This window comes from Stigmatopora argus, chromosome 2 (assembly GCF_051989625.1).
Source record: "Stigmatopora argus isolate UIUO_Sarg chromosome 2, RoL_Sarg_1.0, whole genome shotgun sequence".
Taxonomy (NCBI): Eukaryota; Metazoa; Chordata; class Actinopteri; order Syngnathiformes; family Syngnathidae; genus Stigmatopora; species Stigmatopora argus.
Genome location: NC_135388.1, coordinates 2,730,001 through 2,742,909, shown reverse-complemented (window position 1 = coordinate 2,742,909; position 12,909 = coordinate 2,730,001). Strand labels below are relative to the sequence as shown.

Below are 12,909 nucleotides of genomic sequence, written 5' to 3'. Positions count from 1 at the left end.
GTGATCTCATCGCCTGCTCTTGACAACTATAGATGTCCAATACACTTATAAAGGCTATAGATACTAATATTTCAGTGCTATAGACGGCGCTAGACGTCCAATCCATTTTAAATTGTCAGTCAAAACGGATCGGATGTCTAGCGACGTCAATAGCGGCCAGTAAGTTAACTTCTTTAGCCAAAAAATTGTTTTATTTTATGGATTTGAACCCAAGACCCCCCACTGTGAGGCCGCCCCAATTTATGCTTATATGCCAAAATATGGAAAATTGTCTTTTTCATCTAAAATTTGAATGAATGAAATTCCTTTCAAATCAGCTCCATTTCACTCCCTGCAGTATTCTCATGTTGTTCTGCAGCTGTTGCAGATAATAACAAATAATGCCATTTATGTCCTAAACGATGTGAACAGCAGTGTGTGTGTGTGTGTGTGTGTGTCGGTGTGTGTATCCCGACAGCCCCCCTGATCCCCTCCATTTTTTTATTAAAAACAATCTGCAAAATATTTTAGGGCACTTGTGCCAGACAGACAGATCACTGCAACAATAGAGACTGCATAACATTAAAACCACCCCATCCCACACGATAGGTTTTGCCATCAGTGTCCGCTAGAGGGAGCCAACAACAGCCATCTTTTACTTTCATTTTTCTCATTTATCTCCCTCTCATTCTTTTGCTTTCTCTCTACCTCTTCTCTCTCCCTCACACACAAACACACACACACACACACACACACACACTCACACACACATGCACACACACACACACACACACACACACACTAAGCCGCACACACTGGCTCATTTACAGACAAGATGAGCATGACCTTTCCGTTAAGTGATGTAAAAAAACACAATGGGAGAGTTTTAATGTCTTAAGGTACTCCACTTTTTTATTTTATTTTTAATTCCAGCACAAAGAATAACGAATAGCATCAATATCAACTCTAATATAGACAATTTTAATCACACCAAAGGCAACAACCACAACAGCAGCTATAATCATCATCATCATAAAACAGAATTCCAAATCCGAGCCGAGCGGGGCAATTAAATGCTTTAATATTTAATATAATTAAAAAGAAAGTACTTATTGTGATGTTCTCAAATGACCTTCGAGTTATAGCTGGATGCACACAATTAAAAGGGGAGGTGAGTAATGCCATACTACAATAGAGAATAATTACAATTGGTTTGTTTAGCATGCGTGATGCTTTTAATTTGAAATCTTGATAGTTTTTTTTAAGGTATATCCCTAATTACCCCTTCAAACTGAGTGCGTCCCCAATAAATAAGGACCGTCGTCGCGCTTTGACGTCCTTAAAAGCGCTCCGATTTGATCAACGCCACCTCCGCGCGTTCATTTGCGCGCCTGTTGACCCAATGAGCGGCGTTTGGGGCGGGGTGGGGGTCTTTTTTTTTCTTCTCCTATCTCTTTCTCTCCCTCTCCCCCTCCGATCTGGCTTCTCCTCTTCGTCTCTCCTCCTCTTCGTCACTCCTCCACCCGACCAGTGAGCCCGTCGGAGCTTTACGAGCGGCGCAAAGGATTTCTTCATTCTCGCCGGGAGGTCGAATTGCTCATTTGCCCGTCATCTCCTTCACGTTGGACTTGTTATTCCGCGCACCAGGGCTGAAAAAAAAACCATGCAGCAGAGAAGAAAAACGCAAGTGACACCCGTAAGTAAGACCGACTATCCAGATTTTTTCCGACAGCGGCAAGTTGGACGGTCTGGCGGCGCACGCCGTGTGCACCTGCTGCTCCGCAACTAACCCTCAAACTTGAACGTCGATGTCTGCCCGATTCCGACACGCAACTTTAAGAGGGTGTAATTCACTGCCAGCTTTTCCCCCCGGCTCCTTAAAGATAAACGGGCTTGAGCGCGCGGACACCTTGGACAGCTGCCCGACTCGGTAGGGGAGCTGTTCGGTCGCCGTGGTGCTGAAAGTGATCCGCTCACTCACTGAAAAATCCACATTTTCGGCTCCAATTCATCCCTATTCGCAACTTTTTTAACTTGTCACTCATCTGGCATTATAAAGTGTCTTTTACGATATTATTCTCATTTTCTGTGTCCTCCAATAGGCATCAGAAAGTCCTCTCTAGCCACCCCCACCATCATTTCCAGCAACCTGTGCCCATTATCCGTCCTGCATCTGTTCCTAGAGTCCAGAATGGATTTCTTTCCATAATATACTGCTTCACTCTCTAGTTTTTTGATGCAATATCCAGTTTAATGGAAGATTTCATCTTTTCAGAGTGAACTATTCTTGCATCCAGCGTCTGTCTTTAATATCCTGCATGGCTTTCTTGTATTCTGCACTTATTGCTCTGTACGTGATGTCTACTATCGGCATTTTTTTTCCTGGGGAACTAGAAATAACCCAAATTATTTGCGCTAGATGTCACATACCACTCTCCCTTTTTATCCAAATCCAGGCATACGCCCCTTCCCAAAATTGCATTTTCCGTTTTCAACCTTCTCCTTTCAACAATTCCCCCCTGTTGAAAGTACGAAAGTACAAATGTTGCATTTTTTCTCCCCCCAAATCCTTCACCGTCACCCTTTCATGTCTCTCCACTTTGAAAAAATTCCCTGCCCATCGCCAAAAACATGACTGGAGCCAAATTCAGGTGAAATCTTCCCATTTCCAAAAGCCTTTCCTCTTCCCGAAGCACTTCACTGTCCCAAATTCAATTTTTCGAGTCCGTAATCCAGCCGGGCGTCTTCTGTCTACGACACACAGCTTCCACAACCCATTCATTTTGATCTCTTAGTCCATTATTTGACATTTAGTCATTTTCAGCCTTTTTAAAGAACTATTCATCCTCCCAAGTGTCTTTTACCAATACATTACCCCGCATTACGCATGACATTTTGTCCCAGCGAGCTTTTCTCAACCCGCCCTAACTGTCATTCCCAACCAACAACTTTCCCCCAATCCTCCTCGTCCTAAACCACCCCAGTCCCCGACCCCCATAATCATCAAACACCATTATTTACACATGTATCAATTTCTCATATTTACATCCACTCTTTTGGGGGTCATAAATCACCTGCCGTTTCGCCCAATCCCACTCCCAGGAAACGCTATCGCAAGCCACTCATTCTTCCACGTCTTTCGACATTTTAAATTCTTTTATTTTACTCATACAGTGAAATTAAATTCTCTTATGTTACATGTCAAACTCATACATACTTTTCGGCACCCTGATTTTATAACCCACTATTTAACATGACTATCATTTCCCAAAATTCTTTGCACTAAATTCCATCTGCTGCACACCAATCATTTTCGAGTATCTCGTGTCCTTATTGTTGAATCCTTCCCCCCAAAATCCCCCATATTCTACTAAAAAGTATTCCACACCCAATTTTCCTCTAAAAACACCCCCATTTTTCAACCCCATGTTGACTCATCCCCTACCCACCCACCAGTGACTATTTTTGGTCCTAAAAAAAAACCAAAAAACCTTTATACGACTTGGTGTCCCCATATGTGGACATCAAACTTTGACTTTTAGTTAATTTATCTAATAACAATACATATAAATGAACATGTACACGTTGATATTAATGAACATATAGTGTACCTAAATATGTAAGATTGTGCCTAAAAGCTCATTTCCATCTTTAGTGCCTTGTCCAAGTTTTCCAGGAAGCTAAAATTTTACATTTGAGGTCACGTATGATAAAATATTAACAATATTAATATTAACATTTGCTTTTCAAGTGTTTCCAAAATGACCACATACTGCTTATGGCCCAATAACACTCAATTAAATGTATTTCTTATTATTTAATAGTATTTACCTACTCAGTTATAATTCTAGACCACCCATTGGTGCAGTGTTTCTTCTTTCTGACTTTGCTATCGGGAGCGTGGGTTCGATTCCTGCTCGGTGTGAGTGTAAATCGTTGATTCTCTTTACGCACACATTGTCACAAATAAATTCAATACAAAATCCTAAAAAAAAAAAACCTCTAGGTATATTTAATCCATTGCCTTCACACCAACAAAATTCCAACCAATTTAAACCTCTTTGCATTCTCACCTTTTCAATTCCATTGACGACGCTGGACGCCAGAACACTCGCAATGGCACCCAAATAGTCAAAGTTGGGGTGTCTAAAGGGTTAAACCAGCAGCCCCCTCCCCTAGTATAGTGAGTCCTATCCATCTCCAGGCTGTAGCGGCACGGATCACTCCACACTTTACGATATTGCAGTTGGCTGGAGGTGCAGTAGGCTGCCACTTATTGTCTTGGAAAGTGCCTCGCTGCAGAGAGACTGTGTGTGTGTGTGTGTGTGTGTGTGTGAGTGTGTGTGTGTGTGCGTGTATATTACTCCCCAAAGCAGTGACATGCATTCCCCTTGTGTGTGATTGTGTGTGTGTACTTCTCATAAGAGAGTAAGCAACTCTAATAGTAACCCCGCCTGACGTTTAATTTTTTTTTTTTCTTTAGTTGCCCACCTCACATCAAGTTAGAGAAACCAAATCATGAAAGTGACATTTGCCGCTGATTAAATCCGCGACATTATGGAATCGAATTGAATTGAATGGTTTGATTGTCATTATACAAGTATAATGAGATTTAAAGCTTCACCACAAAGTGCACAAATAGCAACAACAAACAAACTGACACATTTAAAGAAATCTATAAATAATTACAATGACTAATCAATAAATAAGAAATGAGTAGTGAACATAATTAAATAAGTAGTCAACAACATAAATAAGTAGAAAAGTGCACAAATAACAACAACAAAAAACAGACAAATAAAAAAATCATTATAACGATAAATAAATAAGTAGTCAACAACATTAATAAGTGCACAAAAAACAACAACAAACTAACGGACACATTTTTAAAAATCATTATAATTACAATAAAAAAGTAATAAATAAATAAGTAGTCAACAACACAAATAAGTAGGAAAGTGCACAAATAACAACAACAAAAAACAGAAACAAAAAATCATTATAATAACAATAAAAAAATAAGTAGTCAACATAAATAAGTGCACTAAAAACAACAAAAAACAGACTGACAATTTAAAAAAAATCTTTATAATAACAATAAATAAGTAGTCAACAACATAAATAAGTAGGAAAGTGCACAAATAACAAAAACAGACATAAAAAATCATAATAACAATAAAGACATAAGTAGCCAACAACATAAGTGCAAAAAACAACAACAACAAACTGACACATTTTATAAAAATAATTATAATAACAATAAATAAGTAATAAATAATTAAATAGTCAACAACATAAGTAGTCAACAATAACAACAACATCAAAACAGACACATTAAAAATCATTATATAATAGCACCAAATATAAAAGTAATAAATAAGTAGTCAACAATGTGATAAGTAGGAAAATGCACAAATAACAACAAATAATCAGGCAAATCAATCAATAAATAACAATAACCAATAAATAAATAATCAATAAATAAGTAATAAATACATATACAGTCAACAACATAAATAAGTAGGAAAGTGCACAAATAACAGCAACACACAAACCGACAAAATGATAAATAATCAATAAATATGTTTATCAAGCGATCCAACTGCTGCCAATGGGTAGGAAAAAAAACAACAACAACAACAACATTGTTTTAATAGCATGCGTATAAATAGTATTCCGCTCACCACTGTATTACGACCGGCTCTTTACAATAAGAGCGCCTTTATAAATTGCTCGTTAATTAGTTTAACACCGGGTGAAAATAAATAAATAACAAACGCTAATAAACCCGCCAGAACTTTCGTGATAAGAAATCCTCGCCGCGATGCTTTTTGCCCGCGACCGAGTTTGCTCATGAATAAATCATGATATCGTTCTTTTACATGCTCATTTGGACTGGTTTTTACAGAAAAGGGGTTACGTAACGCGCTAGCCAAATAGCGGTTAGCCCTCTCTCAAATTACTTTCTAAATGCAGCGAGATTACACCAAGCAACATTATTTCCCAAATGCTGACGGCAAAAAAGCGAAATTCAATGGAAAAGAAAGCCATTGGTTGCCAAATTGCGCCCTTGCCGTCATTCAGAATGTTTTTCTTCTTATGTACGCTGTAAATTTAGCATATCAAAAAGGAGTTTACAGATGAATATGTCAAATGATTTCACTTATTTTCAGTAAATGCTGATTTTTCTTCTAAAATGTGCTCATTTTTTCACGTGAATCAAGAAAAAAACATGTTTTTAAGTAATATTCTGGACAGTTTCTATTGTAAAGTTAAGAACATTTTGGACATATTTATATTTGCCCTTAAAAATAGGGAACATGGTAATATAACTGTATATGAATCATTTTTATTAACACCATCCATCTCAAACTAAATAGTTTTTTAATGTTTAATTCCTGCTAAATAGCAAAGTTGCTTTCTAGCATTTGTTTTAGGGTCGCTCATGAATTTAAAAAAGAATACTTTAATTTTTTTGCCAATATTGAACAGAATTTCATTGAAATAAGCACAAAAACAAAACAGAAAATCCCTTAAAAACCATTCAATCATTCATAAATATTCCTCCATCTTTGCTCAGCATTTTTTTAATTCATTCATTCATTTTCTGAACCGCTTTTCCTCACAAGGGCCGCAGGGGGTGCTGTAGCTTATCCCTGCTAGCTTCGGTGATTGGCCAGCCAATCGCAGGGCACAAGGAGACAAACAACCAATCACGGGAGAATTTAGCGTACAATTAGCTTAGCATGAATCTTTTTTGGAGTGTGGGAGGAAACCGGAGTACCTGGAGAAAACCCACGCAAACTCCACACAGTGAAGACCCACCCGGGATCGAATCCTCGACCCCAGAACTGCGAGTCCGACGCGCTACCCACTCCTCCACCGGGCCACCCAACTTTTTTTTTTTTAGTTAAGTTAAATCTAAAGTAGAATTCCATAGGCGAGGCAGCATGTAAAACAATCAAGTTTATTCCTACCTTTGTTTTTAAACAGGTGGCTAACGCTACATAAATCTTATTAAAAACAACTCCATCCATTAAAGTGACAGCACACTATTTGTTGTTATTCTGCTCAGTCTTTAAACCTTAGGAGGGCGTTTTAGCATTTATAACGAGAACCAAAGGGACGATTACAGATAAGCTTATAAAATATAATGTATGAGGTAGTACCATTTTTTTTATTTTTTTTTAATATATTAAACTCTTTATGAGCCCTCAAGGGCAAATTCATTTTTGGCTGTTGTATATTGTATAGATTTTGTGTTACACGCTGAAGCAAAACGAATGCTTGGAAGTAAATTAACGAGAGATGGACTCGGGATTCGGTGCCTTGCAGTAGTTGGTAATCTTTTTTTATTTGATTTTTATTCTGGTTTTGAACTTGAACTAGTTCCAAAAAAGCAACTTGCTAACTCATTTTGTTGATTTAGTTTTGAGTTTTGTCCTGAGTGTCCGTTGCCTTCACCTGTTGTCACCCACCTGTCTCATTAACCCGTTTGTGGATTTAAATTCCCTTTGTTTATTTATAGTAGTTGTAGTCATGGTAGTAGGAGTAGTTGTTGTAGTCATGGTAGTAGGAGTAGTTGTTGTAGTCATGGTAGTAGTAGTAGTAGTAGTTGTTGTAGTCATGGTAGTAGTAGTAGTAGTTGTTGTAGTCATGGTAGTAGTAGTAGTAGTTGTTGTAGTCATGGTAGTAGTAGTAGTAGTTGTTGTAGTCATGGTAGTAGTAGTAGGAGTCATGGTGGTAGTAGTAGTTGTTGTAGTCATAGTAGTTGTTGTAATCATAGTAGTAGTAGTAGTTGTTGTAGTCATAGTAGTAGTAGTAGTTGTTGTAGTCATAGTAGTAGTAGGGGTCATGGTGGTAGTAGTAGTAGTGGTAGTAGTTGTTGTAGTCATAGTAATAGTAGTAGTAGGGGTCATGGTGGTAGTAGTAGTAGTGGTAGAAGTAGTAGCAGTAGCGGTAGCAGTAGTAGCGGTAGAAGCGGTAGCTGTAGTAGTAGTAGTCACGGTAATAGTAGTAGTTGTAGTCGAAGAAGCAGTAGTAGTCACGGTAGTAGTAGCAGTAGTAGTCACGGTAGTAGTAGTAGTTGTAGTCAAAGTAGCAGTAATAGTCACGGTAGTAGTAGTTGTAGTCAAAGTAGCAGTAGTAGTCACGGTAGTAGTAGTTGTAGTCAAAGTAGCAGTAGTAGTCACGGTAGTAGTAGTTGTAGTCGAAGTAGCAGTAGTAGTAGTTGTAGTAGTCACGGTAATAGTAGTAGTTGTAGTCGGGGAAATTTCGCACCATGATTAACCAATATTGATGCACGTATAAGGTGGTTTTTGAGAAAGTTCAAGTCTGTTGGTTGTGCCAAAAATGCGCCACTCGTTGGCGACACGGCCCCCAGCGTCGTCGTTAATCTACTCACCAATAGATAACAAAAAAAGGAGACAAACGGAGGCTTTATTAGGCTTAATGATTGTCGCTCTCTGCTTTAGGTCTCCCGCTCAGATTAAGGCCAAATGGACGCTGCGCTGGATGCCTCGCCCTATGGAAGGCCCCACCGAATGACCTTTCACGCCAGTGACCTTTTGTCGAACATCTGAAGAGCCGCCCAGCGCCCGGCCAGAGTTTTTCTGCCGTCAAAACAAAACAACACGCAAACCAGCGTCGAAGATGTGGAGGAGGTCCGAGGAGATGCCAAAGGATGCGCGCCTGTCCTCGCTGTTGGTGTGGATTACTTTGCTTTGCTGCGCCTCGACGACGCCCGTCGGGGGCGCCGATACCGCCGCCGATCCCGGAGAAGGACAGCGACCGCTGAGCCGAGCCAAGAGAGGATGGGTTTGGAACCAAATGTTTGTGCTGGAGGAATTTTCTGGACCCGACCCAATCCTGGTTGGCAGGGTAAGTGGCGGCCTTTGTCGTCGTTTATATTAAGCTCGCTTATCGGGCGGGAACATTAATTCGGACGTTTGAATGCCCACCCCCCCTCCTCCGTCTCCCGGTGGACGCGGGGAGAATTTCGGCTTGTCGCGGGGAAGCCAAGATATGGAAGGAGCTTAAATGCTTCTTGGCCGTGAATAAACACCCCAACATGTCCTTCATAATACCGTCGGCGGACAATAGGCTCGCGTCAAAGCGTAGCTTTAGGATTGTTTACGTTTTTTTCAACGAGTGACTAAAGCATAATAGAGTGAGCTTTGACTTCGTGTTACGATTTGACAAGGGTGGGATTAGGTTTCCACCAAATGACGACATTTAAATGTTATTTGTATTCCTCGAATTGACGTTTGGAGCAGGTGAGTGAAATGTGGAATTTGTAAATGTGGAGGGGAAGCTAAGCTAAGCTAAAAGGTGTTTTTTATTTTTTGATGAATGATATGTAAATGTCTGGAAATATATTGAAAGTTTTCATTTAAATGTCGCTAAATCGGTTTGACATTCGTGAAACCAAGTCGAACGATGCCACGTTTGAAAATGAAAACTCAAATTCATGTTTCCCAAAAGCAAAAATAATGAATACCCCCATATTACCGTATTTCGCGGACTATAAGTCACACTTTTTTATACTTTTGCTGGGCCTGCGACTAATACTCAAGTATATTTTTGTTTTTTCTCTGACTACCAACCACCTGTTATGTTGTTTTGTTAGGCTACAGTTATATGAAAAACTATTACGTTAACCAATACTTATTTAGCCTATGGTTCTCCATTTTGATATTGTTACTATAACATGTTTCTTCAAGGTTTCTGATAAAATAAATAAGAAATGCCCTCACAAATATTCAACTTAAACTGCGGTGCGACTTATAGTCCGAAAAATTAGGTAATCCTAAGAATAGTTTAAATTAGTTTAGTTAAAAAAATATTTTTTATTTATATGAAAAACTATTACGTTAACCAATACTTATTTAGCCTATTTCTCCATTATGCTAGTGTTACTTTAACATATGTTTGTTCCAGGTTTCTGATAAAATAAAATAAGTAATGTCCTCACAAAAATTAAACTTAAACTGCGGTGCGACTTATAGTCCGAAAAATCGGGTAATGCTAAGAATACTTTAAATTAGTTTAGTTAAAAAAATATATTTTTATTTTTTATGAAAAACTATTACGTTAACCAATACTTATTTAGCTTATTGTTGTCCATTTTGATATTGTTATTTTATCGTTTCATCCAAGTTTCTGACAAAATAAAATAAGAAATGCCCTCACAAAAATTCAACGGTGCGACTTATAGTCCGAAAAATAGGGTAGATCTAAGAATAGTTTAAATAAAAAAAATTAAAAAAAACATTTGCTCTATAAAATTTAATTTAAAAATATTTTGTCTTCTCCACACAACAACATTAAAATGATGCGTTACGTACCCACAAATCAAACAAAAGGTCGGTGCCACTAAAAATCGATTTACTGGTGACTTAAAAACATTTTGCTGACTTATTTCATTTCTCTTTATCTGATATTCATTTGGCTGAACCATACCCGCCATTGTCATTAGCGTTCTAGAGTGCTTGCGGGCAGAACCGCGGGCTAGTCCCGCGGTTCAGGCCACCTGTTCCCTGGCCCGTCTCGAGGTGTCGGGCCGGCCAAAGCAGCTTGTTCACAGCTCGTTTCTGGGCCTCACCTGCGGGGGGAGTCGGCCCGGCTGGCACGTGGCCTCCCATTTGCCCGTTTTATTCCGCGTAACTGGTAGCCTCCATTTTCTTCCCTTTTTTTTTACTAGCGTTCAACCTGCTCTTTCACCCCCTTCGTTCCCATTTTGCGTCCCTTTTCGGCGCCGTCGTCATATGGTCGCATCAATTAAACATGGCTTGCCGTGGGGGATTCGCACCTGTGTGTCGGAGTCGGCCTTTAAACAAACACAAAAATGCTGTTAAGTGGCACATTAATTTTTTAAGGCCAGCCAATTAGGAAGCCTCGGATGGGTTTGACAATGCTCGTTACGAGGGTGGAACTGACAAACAAATGAATAAAAGTCAAGGTGTTTTCGACAGTTAGATTTATTAGTTCATTTTTTTTTATGGTGTATTATGACAAAGTGAAGGTTGAGGCAGAATATTCAAACATACTTAAGAGCTCCCGGGCTTTGCAAAATGCTAAATGCTACTTATATACTCGGTAATAACTGACTACATGTCTCCAAAGTGATGATGACTATAAGTCATCTTCATCATGACATTTGAAGGAATCGCATATCAAATATTCAACTCACTATAATTAAAAGAAAATCTGTTTTATTTGCACACTATGAATCGCGTAGTTGTTCAACTTGCCAGACATAAAAAGGAGAGGAAGAGGATATTTTTTTAAGCAGTTGGCCAAGAAATGGCTGGCAAATCTGTAAAAATATGATATGAATAATTGACGTCTCAACCACTAGGCGTCCCCATTGATTGGAAGAATGACTTAATATTTGCATAAGTGATTACGATAGAAAGAGATCAAAATCCTTGAAAATTTAATGGCTTCTCAAGGACAATTCCCCAAAAAACTATACGATAATAGGAGTATGTACCGTATTTTCTGGACTATAAGTCGCACAAAAAAATAGTTTGGCTCGGTCACCGACTAATACTAAACCCTTTTATCTGAAACACTGTCATGTTTGTCACATTTTATTTTTGGCCCAAAAAGTTAAATTACTCGCCGCATTAATGTTTTTAGAGTGTTATCCAATATTTTTGACTGGGATGTTATGTTATGTTCGTTCAGTAACTTATAACATACCTGGCAACCTCTGCCAATGGCTCCCCTAATTAAGCGATAATAAACCTTACAAACACATAATTACTCACAAAGGGCGCTCTTAAGTCTAAAATTTTCCCCTAAAGTGGATGTCGCGCCCAATCAGTTGGTGCGCCTTTTGTATGCAAAAAAAAAAAATCTGTAGATGTCGCTAATTATTAAAATGTCGCTTACTATTGTTACTTTAATGTATGTTTCTTCATGGTTTCTGATCAAATATAAAATTGCCCTCCCGAAAATGCGACTTTTACTCCAGTGCGACTAATATATATTTTTTAATCTTCATTTTGTATTTTTGGTCTTATAACAAAGTGGGACATATAGTCCAAAAATATGGTCACTATGCATTTTCCAGTCACATGATCTAATTCATTGGCCTCCATGTCGGAAATATTATTTGTGTGTGACCATAGTGCTGTAGCCGAATGACTGAGGGTGCTAAATTCCCTCTGCAGTGCCACCTTCTGGCTCATTATACTCATACCTGTGACCCTTGGCTAATTGCTCCCCTTATTAATGATTGTAATTTCCCCTTATTAAATGATTATAAATCATACAACTGCAACACGGCATATATTTACTCACTAAAAATGTTCCCCAAAGTGGACAGGGTGTCCAATCAGTATGCACTAAATTCAAGATTCTGTAGATGTCGCTGTATGACGCTGACAGCTTGACTGTCTGGGTACATTGCTTGCTGACACGCTATATTTATATAGTCAAAAGGCATGACAATATTTGCTATCAACGATGACGTTTTCGTCTGCTACCAGTGACCGAGACAATCCGGATTAGAGCCAAAATGGGTCAAACGAGATCGGTTTTACAAAAAACATACAAAAAAAATCCCATACAAAAGTTGTTATACGCCATACACCAAGGGTGTCAGACTTGGGTTGGTTCGCAGGCCGCTTTAACATGACCTTGATTTCACATGGGCGGACCATTTTAGATATAATATTTAGATTTTTTTTTAATAAATGGATTAAAAGAACTGGATTAAAAGCCCTGAATATTCAGTTTTTTATACATCTAAAACAATGTTTATTTTAGCTTTTTTAAATATATTTTTAGATGTTACAAAATTATTTTTGAGCTAAAAACACAGAAAAAAATGGATTAAAATATTACAAATATTAATTTAAAAGGGGGAAAATCCGGAAATTTTATATACATCCATACTCTTCATTTTAATTTGATCCTAAA

General features: G+C 38.4%; 1 protein-coding gene across 1 annotated transcript in view; it reads left to right on the top strand.

The window, feature by feature from the left end:
• The first annotated feature begins 1,437 nt into the window (after positions 1–1,437).
• The window catches only part of cdh8 (cadherin 8), a 137,058-nt gene continuing 125,586 nt past the window's right edge, over positions 1,438–12,909 (top strand). Inside the window, exons 1-2 of the mRNA XM_077587305.1 lie at positions 1,438–1,675; positions 8,454–8,859. Of these exons, the coding sequence (XP_077443431.1) occupies positions 8,632–8,859 (228 nt within the window). The 5' untranslated portion in view covers positions 1,438–1,675; positions 8,454–8,631. The remainder of the gene's footprint in view (positions 1,676–8,453; positions 8,860–12,909) is intronic.